Here is a 23,072-nt window from a genome sequence, read left to right on the forward strand (position 1 = left end):
GCATGGCGGTGCTGAATCGAATAAACAAACTTTACAGCCTTAAGCCTAACATGTTACTATGTAATTCCGGGCTAACATTCCCGACGTTTATGTAAGGACTTGAATGCGTCGCTCGCACAGGCGCAGTTCATCGCCGACGGTCGTCATTTGCTCTGACAGACGCTGCAAACCCGCTGCAAGACAAATCTGTGCGAACAATCTGACGGTGTGCGTAACTGACATGAGAGCCAAGAAGTTAGGACGGGAAAGAATAACTGATCTTTCTCATTAGACGATTTGTTATCGTGACTTCTGACAGTGACATTGGGCTACAGGTCCCACTTTGCGCCTGTCCATGACTTTATTTGCCTTGTAAAAGTTGCAGAGGAAGGATGGGGAAGACCGGGACCAAGACGATCCACCTCATCTCAGGACTGGTGATTATTTTCCAGTTTCATATAAACCACATGGACTCAACACCTGTGCATGGTAGGTCCACAAACTTTACTATATTTATCTCCGCAACAGTAGTAGGAATAATATTACTAAGAAGAATATAGAAATTGGGTTTTAGAGATATTTATTGACGGTAAATACTCATATTCCTGCCTTCGATCCACCAAGAACTAGAAGTATGCGCTGTTCGATTAACAAATTTTACTTTACAAGATCTGAAAAAGCCTGCTGTGATTAAAGATATTACAACTACGTTTTGAGCTGAATATGGGGTCTCTGATTTCTATCTGATAGAGGCCTGGGATATTGACACAAACAGACGTGACATTCTAACCTTGGTAGTGCAAAACAATTCACTCCACTTCTCAACTCTGTCAATTTAAGCGTGTCGTATTACAGCATTAAAGTCCAAACACAAACAACATTCTTTGTCATCTGCACTATTTGCTTGAGTTAATCAGTATCAGCTGCAGCACCATGTGACAACAAAATGTAGACACAACACCCACAACTGTCCGGCCCCGTATGCGTGGTCCTGGGCCTGTCGGTGTGAAGAATGTGAAGCAGCTTTCACTCTCTGCTGTGAAGGAGAGGGTGAGAGCGCAGCACGGTCACTGCAGGGCTGAATGATGGAGTGGAGATGTGTGTTTGCCACATGGCAGATGCAGGGATCCGTTTTTGCTGACAACTGAAATTCCCAGTTCATTCAATTACTTTGATTCCCAACTGTTTGGACTTGAGACACCTTACAAGGAACATAAATTGAGTTGTGACCCCTTGACTCCCGGTCTCCGTCGGTCTGCTTCATGTAAACAAATCTGTGAGGGTCTGGAGAGGTGATGAAATGCAATTTATCACCACACTGTATAAGTGAGTATGGTTGAGAAAACGACAATATAACCACAATATTGCCTTGTTTGTTTTTTCATCAACAGTATCAATTGTGTAAAAGCAAGTTATCTTTCCTTAGGGGCCTATCGTCATGGCGCCCAGGGGCCGGCTCGTCCTGACGAAGGTCTGGATGCCAAAGCCAGAGTGAGGAGGTGGGCACCCAGGACCAAAGGTGGGCCCTCTGGCTGGGTGGTGGATAAGAGGGGCCACTACAGAGACCAGCACCAGCTGGAGGACTCGGACCCGGACCTGCTGATGGAGGAGGGACATGAAAACACCACGCAGATAGTGGTAGGGTCGTCATGGCGACATAACTCACTCCTGACAGCAAAATGGTTGTCATTAGTGGACCATAACAAACATGGAAAGGATGTTGTAGTACGAACACTTTCCTCTTTGATGATTCAGTCTAATATGGAAAGCTCAATGTGAAATATTAGATTCTTCACAGGCGTCATACCAAATGTTCTTGGACAAGGAACATTTCTTTTTGAGTTCCAACAACACTTAAAATGTGTCAAAATTGCAAAAATGTTACAGCAGGAATCTGACTGATTGACAAGTGTGAAGTCGGATGTGACAGGAGAAGTGTCACTCAAACATTTCTGACCATATTAGTCATTTTTTAAAACATGACCTCTGCTTTTTCTGATACGTAAAAGCTATAAATCCCGCTCCTGGAAGACATTTAGATGACCTGTAAGTCACAGTACACCCTTTGCTTTGACAGGACATTGATCATGCCTACTACACATCTAAAATCTTCAGTCCCGGAGACGCAGGCGGCAAAGAATTGTGGGTGAACATGGAGGAGATGGAGGAGGACGACTGGAAGACACATGGCTTCCTGTCCAGCGCACACAGACAAGCTGAGGCAAGTCAACAGAATAGACTGAGTTAGGTCAGTCAGTCACCAGTTTGTGGATGAAGGCGACTCTGTGTTGACGTCTTTTAGAGTTCCATCCATGTTTTGACTGGATTGAGATGCAGCTGCCGTGATGTTTGGGATGATTCGTCTCGCTCATGATGTTACACTTTTCCTGTCTTGCTTGCAGAGAGTGAATCTCTCCTTCGAGTTTCCTTTCTATGGTCACACGCTAAAGGAAATCACCGTGGCAACTGGAGGTGAGGCTTTCAGGGTTTTGAGGGAGGGAGTTTTCAATATTTACTCTTAAAGACATTGAAATCCTGTTTTTGAATAATCAAAGATTGCACTATGGGGTAAAACACAAGTATTGACCCATTCTTATTTTCCCCTCCCAGGTTTCATTTACACTGGAGACATAATTCACAGAATGCTCACAGCCACCCAGTACATCGCCCCTCTTATGGCTAATTTTGACCCAAGCTTGTCCAACAACTCAACCGTGTTTTACTGTGATAACGGTAAGAGAGAGAGCAAGACAGTCGGCTTACTGATGTGTACTGAATGTGTTGGTGTCTGTGTGTGTGCTCTCTCTGTACATGCCTGCTTCTGTGTCATGTCCAGGCACCGCTTTGGTGGTGCAGTGGAACCGCGTTTATCTCCAGGACAGCGTTGGTCTGGGTGCGTTCACCTTCCAGGCTGCCCTGCACAGCGACGGGCGAATCGTCTTCGCCTACAAAGAGGTGACGTCTCCCCTCTTCTCAGTATGTCTTCTTTTTAAACTCAGGGTGTCATGTTGGTTTAATCTCGCGGCAAATTTCCCCCTAGATTCCTGTCGACCTCAGTAACATCAGTGCTCAGAATCATCCTGTGAAAGTGGGACTGTCGGACGCGTTCGTTGTGCTTCACGAGATCGAGCAGATTCCCAGTGAGTGGCTGGTTTGTCGTGCTGTGTGTCGAGTAGATTGATGCCATACTGATATTTAACTCTGTCACATCCTTGGTGGCATGTTTCAGATGTTAGGAGGAGAACCATCTTTGAGTATCACAAAGTTGACATCCTTAAATCCAAAATATCCAACTCTACAGCGGTGGAGATTCTTCCTCTCCCTAGTAAGTGGATCCTTTATTCAGGGAACCAGAGGAAGCGGTTTCTTCTCAATCAGCTGACTGTATGTATTTGTCCCCAGCGTGTCTTCAGTTCTCCAGCTGTGGTCCTTGTGTCACCTCTCAAATTGGCTTTAACTGCAGCTGGTGCAGTCGGCTACAACGGTAAAGAACATTTTTCTAGCTTCAAATTCAGCATTTGGCAGCAGAATTCCTGGAGTTTGCACATGCAGCTTTGTTTTCGCCCCCCTCAAAATCATCAATCACCACCTTTTTTTTCTTTGTCAGATGCTCCAGTGGCTTCGATCGTAATCGTCAGGATTGGGTCGACCTCGGCTGCCCAGAGGAGGTTCTTATCATTTACCATTAAACTGCAGGGAATGTAAACTCTGATAGAACAATGCAGCTCTCGTTCTTCTCCACACCAGATGTCTGATCGATGTTCCTTTCGCAGAGAAGAGACCCCAGGTGCGTCCGGACGACAGACGTCACAAATGCCACAGCTCTCCACCTGCCACCACACACTACCACTCCGGTCACCGTGACGACAGCACAGCAGAGGACGTCCGGCACCACCTCTGCCCCTGTGAGCAACACGTCTGCTGTCACCAACACCTTAACACACAGCAGCACGAGCAGAAGAACAACATCCACAGCCCAGACCCCCACCAGCAAACCTGTGGAGGGTGAGTATGTGAGCTGCAATTTTTGCTGTACCAGAAATACTGAAATACTGCAAAATTAGACTCAAACTAAAGCAAATTAATGTGAAGAATGTAGAATTAAATCTCTGTTGGACCCCAGTGCAACATGCTGGTCATTAGGTCTCGTCTCATTACATGGATCCAGGCCTTCAGTCTCTTCAGTCAGGCCTGTGCAGGACTGATGCTTTGAGGTCAAGTGGTCAGCTATTTGCCAGCCCTCTGTGAGCTCATAGCTGAGCGTATACAACGCCATGTTAAATACTGCATACTATCCTCACTTACTGAGGATGACTCAATGCATGTGTATGTGTCCTGCTTGGCTCAGGTTGTATGTGTGTGTGTTGGGGGTGTATTCTAGCTGTGGCGTACACACTGTTGTGTGTAAGCTGTTCAGCCTGTCGTGTGTTTAAACATAAGGAGGAAAGTTAAGTGAAATGCTATAAATATCATAAAAATATAAATATCATAAAAAAATGATATTTTATACAAGTAAAGGTGAAATTGTGTCTAAATTTCTAACAGTAATCTTAAAATGTACACAAAGTAAAAAATGTATAATACAGCTTTTGTGTACTCATTGTCTTGTTTCTTTCTCCTAGATGACACAAAGATCGCTTTACACATCAACGATGCACGTAAGACGTTCTTTCGTTTGCTGTCTGATGTTTCTGTTGTCCGTCTTGTGATGCGTCGGTGAGAGTCTCTCCTTCTTTCCCGTGCAGCTGCAGATCCGGAAAACTTGGGCAAAAGTGATGAGCGCCTGCAGATCGGCCTCCTGGTGAGCATCGTCCTGGTGATGGGCATCATGGTGACGGTAGTGCTTCTGTCAGTCTACATGTACAACCGCCCCACCTCCAGCATCAGCCTCTTCTTCATGGAGGTCAGTCTAACTCCACGTTCTCATGAATTAACGGACGGTTGTAAATTATTTTCAAATGTTTTTGGCCTCTTGCATTACTGCCAAGCATTTTAAGATTTCTCACTAATTCAGTCATATTCTGTTCTTTCTCTCGTCCCCCACAGCGGCGGCCCACCCACTGGCCCATCATGAAGTTCCGGCGGGGCTCCTGTCGGCCTTCCTACGCCGAGGTGGAGGCCCCCGGACAGGACAAGGAGAGCATGGCGGTCATCGACCCCAAGCAGTCTTTCATCCTGTCTGACAGGCGGGAAAGTGACCTGAAAGAAGGATTTATAGTTCCGGATCAGAGGGAACGCTTCCTCGTTTCAGAGAGCTCCTGACTAAAACTGCATATCCCACAATGCTTTGGGACAGAGCTGGTTCTCTACGTGGGGAATTCCTCCGTTCCTGAATGCTGCAGTTTTCTTCTCTATTAAGCTGTCGCTCAAGTTCACCGTATGGACAGAATTTGAGCATTCAGAGAGGAAAATCTCAAACCTCTATGAGGAAATCGTATATATTTGTATGTAAAAGTGGAAATTTACTCGCAGATGTGGCTGCAACAGCATTTTGTTGAGGAATTATTCAGGAATTATTTTTAGAAATCGTAAATCTGTGTCTTACTGGAAGTTTCCCTGTGGAGTGCAGGTTTGAAAGCTTTGGTTTTACTCTGCTCAGGTCATTGGCGTCATGTTTACCACAGCAGCATGAGAGGAGAGTCTGCTGAATGTTTGTTTTTGACTAAATGTCTCTCCCATAGACGGGCTGTTATTTTCCAGAGCTGTCGTGTGTCCTTCCCACACCTTCTTCACAGGGTGGAATGTCATATTCGGGTGTCATTTCCTCGTCGCAAAAATACAGACCGCATTCCTCGCCGTTACACCCACCTTCGTCTGGGGGCACAGAGGGTGCAGATGGCTCTCCGTGTTGTTTATCTCCACGTGTGACGTATCTTTAGGCCGTGACAAATGTTCTAGAATTCACTCTGTAGATATATGAAATAAAAGCAGGAAACCGTTCATACTGACTGCTTTACTGTACATCAAATACTATATACACACTACAACAAAGATGGAAAAATACACTTGTTTTATCTTCAGTGTTGCAATGGAATGGCCCGGAATTTGGTCAAAATTGCTCCAAACTTGTACCAATGAATCCTAGTGCCCCAAGGATGCTGTGTGTGAATTTCTGGCTTTTTGTGATGACTAAATTACTTCAAATTTCTTCTAATTGTGAAGAGCATTGTCAGACAACACCTATAAATTTCAGACCATTTGATGAAAGAAAACATGTTTTATCAACTTTTTTAGTCTAGTCCAGTTGAGGGCTAGAGTTCTAGCTCTTTCCTTGTCCAAGATATGGGCCTTTTTCAAAAATGACACATTTGGTCCATGGTTACCATGACATTGTTCCTGAATTTGACCACAACTTAAATTAAAACGTTCAGTGTGGAGTAGGAAGTGTGTGCTGGGATGGGGTGTGTGAATGTGGGGTTCTATGGCTGTTTGAGTACTTCAGTGGGGTTTTCCCCTTTTCTATCTTTTATCCCCTTTCCATCCTGCCTCCATCCTGCCTCTCTGGTCTGTTAGGTACATGAGCATTGATCTGAAACTCCAGGGTTATTTCATAACGTCTTTGCTTTGTTTGTTGCTTTTTTCCCTAATTCATACGTAACTCATCCTTGTTCTCATTGGGTTTTTTCTTCCCCTCTGTGTATAAGAACAATCTGGAATGTTTCATAACCGCATGATCATTGTTATGTCAAATACTTTCTTCACTAAAAATATTCAGCAAAAAAAAAAGAACGAGTGACAAAGTGACTTTGATGCTCCCTGAAAAGCATGGGCATCCTTGTGCAGACCATAGTACACAAACACCACAACACAGTGAGCTCGAGGAAACCAACCAAGCAAAATTAAAAAAAGGAATGTGGACTCTGGGTGTGAACACAGCCTGTGTGAGCCTCTGAGGTCATCACACAGCTGCCTGGCTGTATAGAAAAGGCACAATGTCTTGCTACTGAACAACTCTCACTCTGTGGGTAAAGAGTGGGATAGTAGTCTGTAGTAAATCAACAGACAATATAGTATTCAGTAGAGAAGGTGTCACTACATGGGGATACATCATTTGGGACACAGTTGTATAATGTTTGTCTAAATAGTTAAAAATGTACTTTTTTTCAGTTATGGCATACCACAGCAACACAAGTACACAAATACAATTTAATTTACCACATCAAAACCAGGATAACACTGAATTAAATAGGGCCTATCTATCATCTCTATATCCACTTATCCTGGTCAGGGTTGTTTGGGGCCTTGGGAAGCAGGGTTCATCCTGCACAGGTCCCCAATGTCTAAGGTCTATGTGTCAGCCCCATAGAGACAATCACACCTACAGGCAATCCAGAGTTTCCAATTCAACTAATCTGCATGTCTTGAGAGGGAGCAGAGCAGAGTTCCCAGAGGAAACCCACACACACACACCCACACAGACACAGGGAGAATATATCAATTCAACAAAGAAAGGCCCAAGTCAGACCCACTCCTGATTTATTCAATTCAAAGCTTCACACACCAAAGCCATCGCGTCATTATAATCACGCTGACTGTTTTACATTTATTGTCCACTTGATGGCACAGTAGAGCAAATGAAGCACCGTGAAGCTTCGGCCCATGAGTGAAACAATTGGATGGAAAGCTTCAATCCTTCATGAAGCTTCATCTCGCCTTCACTACAGATTTGTGACATTTTACGAGCATTAACATTAACATTTTCCCATGTATGTTAACTTAAACCTGGTTATCGCTGTATAAAATATGGTAAACAGTGTTGCCAGATTAATCCAGTAATGTGGACGACAATACTAATGTTTCTATAAAACCCATTATTATTATTTAAATATTGTACAAATCATTTATTTGATTTTAGCACTTTGCCTTCACTAAACCAGCACTTAAACACATCACAGGTGTACTTGTGTCCTGTCGTATTTGAGGTGTGTTAAGTCGAGTGTGACATTAAGGCAAATGGGGCTGCAGGCTGCAGGGTCGCAGGTCAAGGCACTGCTGTGGACAGAGACGCTGCTGAGGTCTTCAGTGGATGACTGGAGTCTCTTTGTCTTCTGATATAAAAGTGGACAGAAACCTTTGCAATCATTCTTTTGTCTTCAGTTATTAGGGCTTTTGAATATGATAGATGGGGATACATGTGTGTGTGTTTCTTACCTTTCGCTGGTGGTGCAGGTAATCGCCTCCTCAGCTGTCTCGTACCGCCTATTGTGATTGGCTGAAAGAAGCACGAGCAGGTGAACACGAGTCTTTCTTATTCTAGGGTGAGGTGTGTGATAATGTCCACAGGGGGGCGTACCAGAGCTGGTGTTCTCCTGGGCTTAGAGAAGCGAGGCTGCGTGTCCACGTTGAGGCCGGCGTTCTTCAAGGCGGCAATTCTCACCGAGATGTCGCTTATCTGCCCACAAACAAAAGGAAACACATTGCGACATGAATGAATAATTAAAGAAGGAAAAGTAAAACTGACTACCAAACCCAATTTTTTTTTTGTTTTATGTTGCCCTTTGACCTGCATCATGTCCAAACTGCCCCTTCCATATTAGGTTTATAATTGTAGCGTCTTCATCAGGCGTATTGCGTATTCTACAGTTGCTGCTCTGCCTCACCTGGAGCTCTGAATGTTGGACCTTGGTTGCGGCCGACACCACCCGCTCCTCCAGGAAAGACAGCTCCATGTCCGACGTGGCCGCGCTGACGCTCCTGGCGCAGTCGTCCAGTTCGCTCAGCTCCGCCTCCAGGCCGTACACCGCGCCCGCCGCCACGTACACCTGCAGAAACATACGCCATCACTTTCCTTCCAAACTTTCCCAAAACCTGGAGCTGAAAACTGAGCTCCAGTTTCTCAAGCTCAAGGTCTCACGTTCTCTTCCAGTCTGGAGAACTGCTGGTCCAGCTTCTTGGGGTCGGCGTCGGGGGGTAGCGAGGGGACGGATGGCGTGGACCTGCCGTGTCCCCCGTCCTCCGCTCCCTGCAGCAGCTCCTCTGTGGCATTAAGGACCTTCAGCATCTCTGTGGTGATGCTGCACAGAGACACGGCTGAGTACCTCTACAACACACACACACACACACACGCACACACACACGCACGCACGCACGCACGCACACACACACACACACAAAAGGTTTGACAACAGCTGCGTTTACCGCTGCTGGGAAATCCTAACTGGGCTTCTGATCACGTGTTGCATTTGAGCGAGTGTGTGTGTTGTGGTCCTCACATGTTGGATCTCCTCTGGGGACAGTAAAGCCTCCTGAGGACAGTGGACGCTCTGCTCCGTGTCCTCTGCCTCTCCTTCTTTGGTTCCTCGGTCTGTTTTGTTCCTTTTGTATCCTTCCTCCTCTCTCGCACCTCCCTGCCTCTCCGTCTCCATTTTTCCTCCTCTCTCCTCCTCTGTTTCCTCTCCTCCGCTCGTCTCCTCTGGTGCCGTTTCTTTTCCCTGCTGCCCATCTCCAATTTTCTGGTTTCTATAGATCCTTCTTCCAGCCGGCTCAGTTCCATTTCCTGTCTGTCCAAACTCTTCTGCTTGCTCTGATGTCTTTCTGCTCCGTGTCTCAAAAACCTTTTCTTCATCTCTCTCTTGCTCTCTTTTCCCTCCCTCCATCATGGTTTGGTCCAGAGACATCATCAACATGCTGCTGATTACCCGGTCAAATTCCAAACCTTCTTCATCGCTGCCTGCTGTCGTTTCCAAGGGCTGCTCTTTGCTTCCTTCGCCTTCCTCTTCTGACCGCTTCACCTCAGGCCGATTCTCTCCTTCCCCCATCTCACTTCTGTCCCCCGCTCTCCCTCGCTCCCGTCTTTCTTCCTCTCCTCTTCTCCTCTCCAAAGTCTCTTTCAAAGCTTCCCTCTGTCCTAAATGATCCTCGGCCATCTGACTCTTCATCAGATACTCTGCAGTTGTTGCTCTGACTTTCTCTTCCCTCCTCGTTTTGTTTCCTTCCTCGCCGGCGTCTGCAGCTTTCTCTCTCTCCTCCAATTCACCCCTCAAGTCAAACATTTCCACATCAATGTCGTCGATGCTCCCTCTCCTCTCCGCATCCTCCATCTCCTCTTCTTGCCTCTTTATCTTGACAAACCACAGCTCCTCCATCTTAACAGTGCGGTCCTTCACCTCTGTCTCCTCCTCTTCTTCCTCGTTCTCTCCCACTCTGTCCAGCTCATCTTCGGTGGAGGAGAACTGACTGGCGCTGACTAAACTGGCCAAGTCTCTCACCTGAGCCGCCTGGACCGCTTTCTCCGCCTGCAGTTTCCACAGCGTCTCATCATCCACTTCATCTTCCTCCGCCTCTTCGGCTCTCTCGTCATCTTCCTCCCCTTCGCCTCTGCCCGCTCTGTCCAGCTCATCCTCTGTGGACGAAAACTGAGCGGCGTTGACTTGAACAGCCAATCTGCACACTTTCGCAGCCAGCTCCTCTCCCTCCTCTTCCTCCTCTTCCTCCTCTCCCGTCTTCCTCTCGCCGCTGCTGATGCCCACTCTGTCCAGCTCATCGTCTGTGGATGAGAACTGGTCGGCCCCGACTTCTTTTTCTAGCTGACAGAGTTTGTAAGTGAGCGCCTCTGTCTTTCCCTCCCTCCACTCCTCCTCTTCTCCCTCCCACTCTTCCTCGCTCTGAGCCAGCCTGTTCAGCTCGTCCGCCGTAGAGAAGTACACAACTCTGGACTGTGCGATGAGCCTGTACAGATTTGTTTTCATCTCCTCGTTAAGCCCTTCCTCGTCTGTCTTCTCTCCTCCATCTCTTCCTTCATCCTCCTCCTCATCGCTCTCCTTGCTTCCTTGCCTCATCTCCTCCCTCTGTCCATCACTGTCTCTCACTCCGTCCGACTCATCTTCCCTACTGACGTTGGAAACGCTCCGTTGCCTTGCCAGCTGTTCCCGTGTGTGTGTTTGTGTGGCTCCTCCCCCGCTGATGTCACTCTCCAGGTCCAAAGGTTCAGGCGTGGAGGCTCCTGAGGTCAGCGTGTCAGGGGTCATGGGGTCAGATGCCTGCAGTGATTGGCAGCCTGTTTCCCTGCTGCACTTGTTCACCAGTAAGTGCAGAGGCTTCTTGTAATCCTGTGAGGTTAAGAAATATTGAGAAATAGATGATTAGATACATGACATCATTCTCTTGATGTGTTAAAGTGATGAAATAGATTTTTGTTAAAATTACATCTGCACTCACTGACATTCTTGTAATTTATAACATATTTGGCAACAATTTCAACTGTCTCACCACAATAGAACCGTGTTTGCTATAATATCCCCTTGTAAAATGAAGCTTCTGTCTGAGCTACTTCACATTATGAGTGTTACATGATGTGAGAAGTGAAAAATCAAATCCTTTATCCGACCCCCACCTGGCTCCTTCCTCTTACCAGCCCAGAGGAAGACGCTGACTCCTTTCTACTCCTCCTTTTCTTCCGTGACCTCCTTTTCTGTGGCTTCAGGTCTGCAGCTGGGCTCTGCTCCTCTTCCTCTCCGTCCACATTAAAGTTCACGTCAATGATACTGGTCCTACGGGATGATGAAGGGCGTCGGAGCTCTGGGGGCACCTTCCTCTTTAATAGAGCCAGTAGAGATTTATTGGACTTCATGTTGTCCTCTGAGTCTGAAAACGGATCCCTGCTGCCTCTGCGGCCCCCCCATGGTGCAGGAATCCTGTTTTGTTGGCTGTGGATGTCCTGGGTGTCCTGCAGGCTGAGGTTGGAGTCCGTCATTTTCCTGTGGATCTCCTGCAGGACGGCTCCCCAAGTGCTGTCGGGCTTGGCTTCGTAGTCCGAGTCCATGCCCTCGTAGGCAGAGATCACGCCGGACTCTCTCTCCAGGGCGCTGTAGACCAGGCTCTTCCTCTGGGTCAGCAGACCGGGACGCGACAGCTTGGCACTCTGCAGGGCGATCCAGTTCCCATCTGGACTCTTGAGCACTGAGGACAGACATGAGTGATAGAAGACAAACAGGAACAACACATGCAGCAAACACAGAAACAATTATTTCAATGTATAGTCTTGAGCACCAGGATCTCACTAGAGTCCAGCCGATCTACACTCTTCCACGTGGACACAGGAGACATCACGGCTTCCTTCTGTGGGGCCTGTACAGGGTCTTGTGTCACATCTGGACGGTCATTGTCCATTATGGAGAAAGCAGATTGTGACCTCTGGAGACACGATAAGGAAACATGACTGGTCATTACTCAAGCAAAAAAAATGGAAAAAAATATTTTAGGAAGGCAACCAGCAGAGGTCAGCATTTCAACACACTCACACAAACAGATGTCAACAGATGCAGCGTGTCCTTGTTTCTACTGAACACATCAGGCTCATTTATACTGCATAGAAATGTAAGCCACTGTGACTGTGCTTTGTTCTTTACCCAGAGGCCAGGCTGCCGTTTCAGGGAAGCACCGGCTCGGCTCGCCGCCTGATAAAGATCAGCGTCGCGTTCCCCTGGCCAGTCCTGCTCGCTCTCTGCCTTCATCTCAGCCAAGGTCTTCCTCCTGCCGATGATCTGACACACACAGCGGAAGGATCACAACGTGCATCACAACATACCATAAAAACACCTCAGCATCAGTACATGTAACCATGATGTCATACTTTTTCCACAATAGTTTTGGTCAGTTCATGGATGAGCTCCTCCCTGTGCTCCCGCAGATAGAGAGCTTCATTCTGCTTCCCCTGCTAAACAACAAACAAACACACACACAGATGGGTAATCTGTTTAGAGCCACACACACTCTAGAAGACAATGAAGCCAAAAGAGTTTAGAGAGCAGGTTTACAAGGGCAGGGTCGATAAGGAGCCCGTAAATAAAGTTGTAAAGAATTTCTGAGACGGGAGGAATATCAATAACCTGCCGGGAAGCATCAACTTCGGCCTTGGAAATGGCTTCATCGATGGCCTCCTCTGCCACACGCACGGCCACGCTGAGCGTCTCTGCCATGCTGTGCTCTGAACACAACACCAACATTCACCTTTGGAATTAACCTGAACCTTTGTGACCTCAGACTGTGCTACAATCCTTCAGATAACCTCCAATCAAAGACGTTTACATCTCTGTACCTTCACTGTGTCTGTAGAAGCTGGAGTCGCTCTCACACACGCTGTCCTCATTGCAGATGCTGTCCTCATAGGTGCTGCCCTCTGCATGTGAGCACACACACACACACACACACACACACACACACACACACACACACACACACCCACCCACACACACACACACACACACACACACACACACACACACACACACACACACGTTCATGTATGACACAGTATGTGGTTTGAGGTGCTGTACACTTAAAGCGGTGACTAAGCAACCGTAGGCACAAAAGTTTCACCTGCCAACTCTGAGCACTTTTCACATCATGCACTGTGAATATTTGTGCAACAATGCAGTCATTTGTGTTTATATAAGTAGCCTCATGTGTGGTATTACAGCGGTGGAGTAACAAGGTCATTCCAGTCATATAAGAGGCAAACGTAGGACTTAATCCAACTTATATGTAGGCTACTAGATACGACACAAAATACATAATGTTTCCACTGTCAAAGACCTAGAGATAAACTCTGTTTGTATTTAAATGAAACAATCACTTCTAACACGTTCATGATGTTTAATATGTGTTTTTTTTGCCAAACTAAATGTAGACTTTGTGACGTCCTGCTGAGTGATGATAAAAGACAAACAGTGTGAGCCAGGCAGCAGTCAGTGGAATCTGCTGAAGTTATACGAGATCAGAGCTTAATCCTATTTCACACACTTTCAAACTCTCCTGGATCTGCTGCTTTGAGATATGGAACCATTAAAATCACCCTGATGCAAACACACACACACGTACACATACTCAAAAACAGAAAAAACAGCCCTAATCCAAAGAGTTCATAAAAGCAACAACTCATAAATGGAGCCGTTTACCAGTGAGCTCTGAAAGTGTGCCGTGCTCTGCCAAGTGCTTCTTGTAAAGAGTCTTCAGCACTTTGGCACTGCCAAACCTCTTGAATCGCTTCTTCACATTAGTGTAGAACCACTCCAGTGACTGTGTCCTGAACAACCTGATAGAGAGAGAGAGAGAGAGAGAGAGAGAGAGAGAGAGAGAGAGAGAGAGAGAGAGAGAGATGGAGAGAAAGAGAGAGAGAGAGAAGCAGGTAAACACTGATTTTCCACATACAGTATATGGATTTATTTAAACAGTAAATGTGACGTATTTGGCTTATTATCTGCCTTCCTGTCACACGCCTCCCTAAAAACCCCCATCACAACTCCTATACCCCCTGCACACACTGTCTGAAGCCATTGCATGACCTTACCTGCTCTTCTGGCAGGCGGAGCAGAGCCAGGCTCTGGCCGGCTTGTTGTAGACTCTGCAGGCCTTGCACACGTTGTAGCGGCAGTCGTGGCATTGTCGCTTGGGGTTGAGGAGGAAGGTGAAGGGTGTGCAGCAGCGGATGCAGCAGCGCTGGTTGAAGCGGCCCTGCTGTGACAGCAGGAGGCAGCGACTGCCCTCCTCCTCCAGCTCCTGCTTCAGCTCGCTGTCAGGCGGGAGGAGAGAGAGGTGAGGAGGAGGAGAGGAGGGATGAGAGGAAAGGATGAAGGAAGGGAGCACTAGAACCTATACAGAGTCTCTTTTCAGTGCCATTAGGATCACAGTCCCTGATCTTCTGCCTCCTCCTCCGCCTGGAAATGGAAATGATGATTAAAAAGCTGCTATATATATATATATATATATATATATATATATATATATTATATATATATATATATTTATATATATATAAGGTGGTGGATGGAGAAATTTTAATCAACCAATCAGATTGTAAGCAGCAAGATTAACTGCTAGCAAATATCTTTGTCACTGCATCAATTCTTTGGCAGAGATTTGCCAAGAAACCCTGCAAATTTAAAAATCTGCCAAAATGAGTTGGAAGAGAAAAATACTGGGTACGGGACTTCAGCCAAATTGCCCATTAAGACATTCTTCTCATACTCTCGTAAAGCCAGAGGAAATCGGCAATTAGGGTTATCTTGGGTGTGTGCGTGTAAAGAATCCATGTGTTATCTTGAACGGATCACGTGACTCCTTTCAGTATTTCCCTCCGCTGAGCCGTTACAGGCTGCTCCAGAGAGGCACAGCCTTAGTAAAGACTCACAGAGAGCAATGACATAACCCTGTTATTCTTAACCTCTGATTGTAGCCCTATGTCCAGCAAACAGACAAATAGTTTCCGACTATTATGTGTCACCCTCTCTCTCTCTTAGCCATTACACACCAGGGACTCCATTGAAATGGCCCAAATTAGCATCTTCTGTCTGCTCACACACACATGGTCCCTGGACATGAAAGGCTGCGCAGGCTGAGTTTGAAGGAAGTGAGTGTGAGTAGAACAGGAAAGGGCCGTCTCTTCCGTCCACTGTTATGAGGACACGCTACAAAGTACATCCGCCCTCCAAGAACGCAAACTACTTCACTGACATTTATGGGTATCGTAGTCATAATATTAAAGCACACTACTATTTTTGAGCACACCGAGTTTGAACATTAACGTATATTTCATATATTGGGTGCAAGGTTTGTAGATTTGTAGATCAACAATTCTGCAGTTAGTCAGTGTTTTGCGTGCCAGTGGGAGAGTGAGATAAAGAGGCAAGGAGTGAAAATTAAAATAATAAAAACAATCCCTCAACTAAGTTTACAATGTCTCGCTATATATAACATATGTTGTGATCATGCCAGACATCTGGAGAATCTTTGATGATGGGGAGTTAGTCTAAGACAGAAGCAGAAGGTCAGCACCCACCTGAGGCGCTCCTCCTCTTTCTTGCGTAACCTCATGTCCCTCTGCACCACCTGTAGAACATGCTGCGCCTCATCATCTGTTAGTCCAGACAGATCCAGCTTGCGGCCCATCCCTGATCCCTCTTTGGCTGCCAGTCAGCGTCGTTATCCTATAGAATACATATCAGGTTAATGTCGTTATATTCATATTGATGTTGCACACTTATGGAATGAGGCCACTTATAAGTGTGTAGTTTTGATCAATTATACTGAACGATCTGCAGGCAGGACCTCAGGGGTCTAGGTTGATAGAGTTCCATATCAGCAATTATTGTATTAATTGTCTTTTTCACATGTGCAACATCCTCTTCGTATGCAAAATTAAATAGTCCTCTAAATTATTCTGCAACTTTAAACATGCAATTGGAAACAAACATTCAAATGAAATGGTCCGTGGTTACACTGACATTTTTCATTTGACACAAATATAGTTCACTTCTTTATGCCAGAAGCTTCCATTCGCGCGTCACACTCATTTCCACATCATATAATCTACTTACACAAGTAAACCACACGAATTAACACCGATCAGGATAAGGTTCTTTCCGCATTAGCATTCCTGGGGATGAAATTGTCCCTCTCTCAAAACAATTGTGGCCAATGTTTGCGTAATTAGCACCAAATTATTTGATTCAACGAGGACACTATGAAGGTGGAAAACGTAAACTTCACTTTTGCAGCCTCAAGCCTATTTTGGATTCAATTAAACGAGAACTTATGTAGGTGTCCACATGGAGACACATTGCAGACAAATAAAATAGTGTGGGCGAATATTACCGATTTACGTGACAATAGAGAACTTGTTCATTACAATTACAAAGTTATGGCATGACCGAGCCGGTTCTGAAGTACTCACCAGTCCGTGAAGCACTCACCGGTCTCTGCTCAGGTTGCGTTCGCAGGTCGAATCACAGTCCGGAGAAAAAAATATGTGATGTGTTTACTTCTCCTGGGACTTGTGCGCTATTTCAAAAAGAATAATCACAGCAACAAAAGTTGAAGTCTTCGTTAATTAGCGTCCTGGTAAATTTAGGCAAGAGGAGAATAAGTTTGACTGTTGCCTGGCCGGGACGTGGTAAACTGTTGGTGTCGCGCCTTCTTTGCTCGGACACACTGAGCTACCGGATGCTGGAACCCTCTGCAGGCCTGCGCGCGACAAATGCAATCACGTTCACATTAAATCAATTTAAAGTCTAATAAGGAGCTATAGCTGTGAAAAGGTGAAAATCAAAAAGGTATAAATCAATTCAAATTCGCAAACATTAATTCCTGGAATTGTGTGTAGTAATGGGATGTGGAAACACTTCTGTAATGCGAGTGTGACAGGGTGTGATACCAGCAGCAGCAGCAGCTTTAATTTCCTATTTACAGTTCTATAAACGTTTTGTGAACTTGACCTAATACAATACAATACAATACAATACAATACAATACAATATACTATAATGTAATCTCTCTCTGCAGTTAAGTAAAGAGATGCAACCTAACAGCGACCTCTGGAGGGCCCAAGACACTCAACACTAACTGTATTATTAGGAGCAAAACAATCCCAGACAAATCTTTTGTATTTGCACATGCCAGCATTTACTGTTTCATATGTTAGTTTTAATTAATTTTGCCTTCTCAGACACTAAAGCCTGCATAATCATTTCTCTTGTTTTTTTTAAAATCAGATAATTAATTCCAGTCTTTATAATGTCCTTGATTCAGCTTCTTTTCTCGCTGTTGTGTAACACTGTGAATGTGACACGTTATGACTTCCCTGAAAATAAAAAATAGAGCCAATCAGATCCAGTTATCTTGTTATGCTGAATGTGCAGTATTTGTTCTGTGGTTCTTGGAAAAGTAAGAAGTGAGACAAACAACAAGAATGTGTCAAAGGAAATATAAATGGTGCCTCATTTACATCGAATAAGATACAAAGAATAAATCTGCAATCAAAAAGAATCACACAAAGTTTTGGTCAAAATAAGAGACAAGTCAATATTTGTATTCATCCATAGCAGCTTGATGTCACGTGGGATCTTTGAGCGCACGTGTGCGCGTGTGTGTGTGTGTGTGTGTGCGCCATGCTTCCTCTTTCCTCACACTGGACTCACAGTGAGTGTATAAAGAGCTGTAGGTATCACAATCATATGAAACTCTCTCTCTCGTTCATCATGGACAGAGCTGTGCTGCTGGTTCTGCTCTGTCTCATCAATGTTTTAACTTCTCCAGATGCAGAGACGGTCGCTCTGCAAACAGATGGTCTGGTGGCTCCTAACCTGGTAAGAGGATCTTCTGCAGCTTGCGCCCAATGATTTCCTTCTTTTTTGGATTAAACATTACACAGAGCCAGTGAGGATAGATGAGGAAGATTGCATTCTGTTTTGAATAATGCATCACTTATTCCTGTTTTGTTGTAGGTCAAGACAGGAATTGGAGCAGAAAAGGAGTTGAGGCTGAGCAGGAAACGACGAGCACTGAGCTGTTGGAAGAGACCGGGAGGATGTTCCGTGGTCAGGGTTATGGACCCTCAGAAAGCAAATAATGGCACTATCTGTAAGTGTCATATTTTGTTGTTCACTCTCTTTTGTATGTTTGATGAGTTACTTGTTGTTCTTTCTTCCATTTCTGTCTGTCCATCTGTCTCTCTTGATCACAGATCAATCACAGTATGAGTCCAAATGGACAACATACATAGTATAATATAATATAATCTCTTTCTCTCTACAGTAATGTAAGAAGATGCAACCTAACAGCGACCTCTGGAGGGCCCAAGACACTCAACACTAACTGTATTATTAGGATCAAAACAATCCCAGACAAATCTTTTGTATTTGCACATGGCAGCATTTACTGTTTCATATGTTAGTTTTAATTAATTTTGCCTTCTCAGACACTAAAGCCTGCATAATCATTTCTCTTGTTTTTTTAAAATCAGATAATTAATTCCAGTCTTTATAATGTCCTTGATTCAGCTTCTTTTCTCGCAGTTGTGTAACACTGTGAATGTGACATGTCATGACTTCCCTGAAAATAAAAAATAGAGCCAATCAGATCCAGTTATCTTGTTATGCTGAATGTGCAGTATTTGTTCTGTGGTTCTTGGAAAAGTAAGAAGTGAGACAAACAACAAGAATGTGTCAAAGGAAATATAAATGGTGCCTCATTTACATCGAAAAAGATACAAAGAATAAATCTGCAATCAAAAGGAATCACACATAGTTTTGGTCAAAATAAGAGACAAGTCAATATTTGTATTCACCCACAGCAGCTTGATGTCACGTGGGATCTTTGAGCGCACGTGTGTGTGTGTGTGTGTGTGTGTGTGTGTGTGTGTGTGTGTGTGTGTGTGTGTGCGCCATGCTTCCTCTTTCCTCACACTGGACTCACAGTGAGTGTATAAAGAGCTGTAGGTATCACAATCATATGAAACTCTCTCTCTCGTTCATCATGGACAGAGCTGTGCTGCTGGTTCTGCTCTGTCTCATCAATGTTTTAACTTCTCCAGATGCAGAGACGGTCGCTCTGCAAACAGATGGTCTGGTGGCTCCTAACTTGGTAAGAGGATCTTCTGCAGCTTGCGCCCAATGATTTCCTTCTTTTTTGGATTAAACATTACACAGAGCCAGTGAGGATAGATGAGGAAGATTGCATTCTGTTTTGAATAATGCATCACTTATTCCTGTTTTGTTGTAGGTCAAGACAGGAATTGGAGCAGAAAAGGAGTTGAGGCTGAGCAGGAAACGACGAGCACTGAGCTGTCGGAAGAGACCGGGCGGATGTTCTGCACTCGCGGGAGTGAACCCTCAGAAAGCAAATAATGGCACTTTCTGTAAGTGTCATAGTTTGTTGTTACATTACATTACATTACATTACATTACATTACGGTCATTTAGCAGACGCTTTTATCCAAAGCGACTTCCAATAAGTGCGTTCAACAAAGGTAGATAAAAGAACTTCAGGTTCACTCTCTTTTGCACGTTTGATAAGTTTCTTGTTGTTCTTTCTTCCATTTCTGTCTGTCCATCTGTCTCTCTTGATCACAGATCAATCACAGTATGAGTCCAAATGGACAACATACATAGTATAATATAATATAATCTCTTTCTCTCTGCAGATAAGTAAGGAGATGCGACCTAACAGCGACCTCTGGAGGGCCCAAGACACTCAACACTAACTGTATTATTAGAATCATAACAATCCCAGACAAATCTTTTGTATTTGCATATGGCAGCATTTACTGTTTCATATGTTAGTTTTAATTAATTTTGCCTTCTCAGACACTAAAGCCTGCATAATCATTTCTCTTGTTTTTTTAAAATCAGATAATTAATTCCAGTCTTTATAATGTCCTTGATTCAGCTTCTTTTCTCGCTGTTGTGTAACACTGTGAATGTGACATGTCATGACTTCCCTGAAAATAAAAAATAGAGCCAATCAGATCCAGTTATCTTGTTATGCTGAATGTGCAGTATTTGTTCTGTGGTTCTTGGAAAAGTAAGAAGTGAGACAAACAACAAGAATGTGTCAAAGGAAATATAAATGGTGCCTCATTTACATAGAATAAGATACAAAGAATAAATCTGCAATCAAAAGGAATCACACATAGTTTTGGTCAAAATAAGAGACAAGTCAATATTTGTATTCACCCATAGCAGCTTGATGTCACGTGGGATCTTTGAGCGCACGTGTGTGTGCGTGTGTGTGTGTGTGTGTGTGTGTGTGTGTGTGTGTGTGTGTGCGCCATGCTTCCTCTTTCCTCACACTGGACTCACAGTGAGTGTATAAAGAGCTGTAGGTATCACAATCATATGAAACTCTCTCTCTCGTTCATCATGGACAGAGCTGTGCTGCTGGTTCTGCTCTGTCTCATCAATGTTTTAACTTCTCCAGATGCAGAGACGGTCGCTCTGCAAACAGATGGTCTGGTGGCTCCTAACTTGGTAAGAGGATCTTCTGCAGCTTGCGCCCAATGATTTCCTTCTTTTTTGGATTAAACATTACACAGAGCCAGTGAGGATAGATGAGGAAGATTGCATTCTGTTTTGAATAATGCATCACTTATTCCTGTTTTGTTGTAGGTCAAGACAGGAATTGGAGCAGAAAAGGAGTTGAGGCTGAGCACGAAACGACGAGCACTGAGCGGTCGGAAGAGATCGGGAGGATGTTCCGCACTCGCGAGAGTGAACCCTCAGAAAGCAAATAATGGCACTTTCTGTAAGTGTCATAGTTTGTTGTTACATTACATTACATTACATTACATTACATTACGGTCATTTAGCAGACGCTTTTATCCAAAGCGACTTCCAATAAGTGCGTTCAACAAAGGTAGATAAAAGAACTTCAGGTTCACTCTCTTTTGCACGTTTGATAAGTTTCTTGTTGTTCTTTCTTCCATTTCTGTCTGTCCATCTGTCTCTCTTGATCACAGATCAATCACAGTATGAGTCCAAATGGACAACATACATAGTATAATATAATATAATCTCTTTCTCTCTGCAGATAAGTAAGGAGATGCGACCTAACAGCGACCTCTGGAGGGCCCAAGACACTCAACACTAACTGTATTATTAGAATCATAACAATCCCAGACAAATCTTTTGTATTTGCACATGGCAGCATTTACTGTTTCATATGTTAGTTTTAATTAATTTTGCCTTCTCAGACACTAAAGCCTGCATAATCATTTCTCTTGTTTTTTTTAAAATCAGATAATTAATTCCAGTCTTTATAATGTCCTTGATTCAGCTTCTTTTCTCGCTGTTGTGTAACACTGTGAATGTGACACGTTATGACTTCCCTGAAAATAAAAAATAGAGCCAATCAGATCCAGTTATCTTGTTATGCTGAATGTGCAGTATTTGTTCTGTGGTTCTTGGAAAAGTAAGAAGTGAGACAAACAACAAGAATGTGTCAAAGGAAATATAAATGGTGCCTCATTTACATCGAATAAGATACAAAGAATAAATCTGCAATCAAAAGGAATCACACATAGTTTTGGTCAAAATAAGAGACAAGTCAATATTTGTATTCACCCACAGCAGCTTGATGTCACGTGGGATCTTTGAGCGCACGTGTGTGTGTGTGTGTGTGTGTGTGTGTGTTTGTGTGTGCCATGCTTTCCTCACACTGGACTCACAGTGAGTGTAAAAAGAGCTGTAGGTATCACAATCATATAAAAACTGCTCTGTCTCATCAATGTTTTAACTTCTCCAGATGCAGAGACAGTCGCTCTACAAACAGATGGTCTGGTGGCTCCTAACCTGGTAAGAGGATCTTCTGCAGCTTGCGCTCAATGATTTTCTTCTTTTTTGGATTAAACATTACACAGAGCCAGTGAGGATAGATGAGGAAGATTGCATTCTGTTTTGGAAAATGCATCACTTATTCCTGTTTTGTTGTAGGTCAAAACAGGATATTACATTACATTACGATCATTTGGCAGACACTTTTATCCAAAGCGACTTACATCATTACCACCCTTCGCAGAGGGGGGAGCAATTGAGGGTTCGGTGCCTTGCTCAGGGGCGCCTCAGCAGGGCCTCGAACCAGCAACCCTCCGGTTCCCAAGCAGAAGCTCTACCCACTGAGCCACTGCCTCCCTGCATGTGTGCCTAATAAGGCCAATCCAGGAATTAGAGCAGTAAAGGAGTTGAGGCTGAGCAGGAAACGACGCGCAATGAGCTGTTGGAAGAGACCGGGAGGATGTTCCGCAGTCTCGGGTGTGAACCCTGAGAAAGAAACAGCAAATAATGGCACTATCTGTAGGTGTCATAGTTTGTTGTGCACTCTCTTTTGCACGTTTGATAAGTTTCTTGTTGTTCTTTCTTTTGTTTCTGTCTGTCCATCTGTCTCTCTTGATCACAGATCAATCACAGTTGAAATGGACAACATACACAGTACAATGTAATCTCTTTCTCTCTGCAGCCTTTCCGGAGTTTTTGTGGTGACCTCTGGAGGACCCAAGACACGCAACACAAGATCAAATCTTCTCTGAGGGACTCAAAGCTCATTTCATTTGTGAGCTTATTCATCAACATAAACGCCAAGTATTACATATAGAGAGAAACGATTAAATGCTGTGGTGATCTATCATGTGATCTACGTGTTTATGTTACAGTTGGGGCTGGGAAAGCTAACGCAGTAATTAATTAACGCCGACAATGACTTAAACGCACATTAACACAATTTTGTTTTTTTTGAACATGTTGCACAAAGTAACCAGAAGATGGAGTCGTTTAGCTTTGACGTTGACATTTAGCTCCCTTGCCGAATGCTGAATGTGCACTATTTCT

At 44.4% G+C, this 23,072-nt stretch overlaps 2 protein-coding genes and 2 long non-coding RNA genes across 9 annotated transcripts; 3 read left to right on the forward strand and 1 right to left on the reverse strand.

The window, feature by feature from the left end:
* Positions 1–220: 220 nt before the first annotated feature.
* Positions 221–6,331, forward strand: plxdc2a (plexin domain containing 2a). The gene is made up of 15 exons (XM_076147036.1): positions 221–234; positions 365–468; positions 1,406–1,617; positions 2,057–2,200; positions 2,382–2,451; positions 2,590–2,712; positions 2,816–2,934; positions 3,020–3,119; positions 3,209–3,304; positions 3,382–3,463; positions 3,587–3,647; positions 3,753–3,984; positions 4,602–4,637; positions 4,725–4,882; positions 5,026–6,331. The coding sequence occupies exons 1-15, from the start codon at positions 221–223 to the stop codon at positions 5,239–5,241; spliced, it is 1,767 nt and encodes a 588-aa protein (XP_076003151.1). The 3' UTR covers positions 5,242–6,331.
* Positions 6,332–7,438: 1,107 nt separating this feature from the next.
* myripa (myosin VIIA and Rab interacting protein a) lies at positions 7,439–16,959 on the reverse strand. 6 transcript variants are annotated; one of them, XM_076148062.1, is made up of 16 exons: positions 16,668–16,959; positions 15,755–15,902; positions 14,267–14,488; positions 13,875–14,011; positions 13,016–13,096; positions 12,807–12,904; positions 12,551–12,634; positions 12,327–12,461; positions 11,979–12,111; positions 11,312–11,877; positions 9,192–11,027; positions 8,834–9,019; positions 8,580–8,741; positions 8,273–8,371; positions 8,131–8,191; positions 7,439–8,050 (listed from the first exon to the last, which is right to left on the reverse strand). In XM_076148062.1, exons 2-16 carry the CDS (start codon positions 15,862–15,864, stop codon positions 7,869–7,871), a joined length of 4,092 nt encoding a protein of 1,363 aa, XP_076004177.1. In that variant the 5' UTR covers positions 15,865–15,902; positions 16,668–16,959; the 3' UTR covers positions 7,439–7,868. The 6 variants fall into 6 exon arrangements, with proteins under 6 accessions (XP_076004177.1, XP_076004183.1, XP_076004169.1 ...); XM_076148068.1 differs by having other exon boundaries at positions 12,551–12,631; positions 16,649–16,959; XM_076148054.1 differs by having other exon boundaries at positions 16,649–16,959.
* Positions 16,960–17,867: 908 nt separating this feature from the next.
* LOC142996977 (uncharacterized) lies at positions 17,868–22,197 on the forward strand. The gene is made up of 8 exons (XR_012961796.1): positions 17,868–18,059; positions 18,198–18,333; positions 18,508–19,335; positions 19,474–19,609; positions 19,895–20,720; positions 20,859–20,994; positions 21,280–22,043; positions 22,182–22,197. It is a non-coding gene; the product is annotated as an uncharacterized LOC142996977 (long non-coding RNA).
* A 189-nt stretch (positions 22,198–22,386) lies between these two features.
* LOC142996970 (uncharacterized) lies at positions 22,387–22,870 on the forward strand. Its single transcript, XR_012961795.1, has 2 exons — positions 22,387–22,541; positions 22,705–22,870. It is a non-coding gene; the product is annotated as an uncharacterized LOC142996970 (long non-coding RNA).
* Positions 22,871–23,072: the final 202 nt, after the last annotated feature.

This window comes from Genypterus blacodes, unplaced genomic scaffold (assembly GCF_046128005.1).
Source record: "Genypterus blacodes isolate CSIRO-AG114 ecotype Tasmania unplaced genomic scaffold, CSIRO-AGI_Gbla_v1 ptg000005l_1, whole genome shotgun sequence".
Classification (NCBI taxonomy): Eukaryota; Metazoa; Chordata; class Actinopteri; order Ophidiiformes; family Ophidiidae; genus Genypterus; species Genypterus blacodes.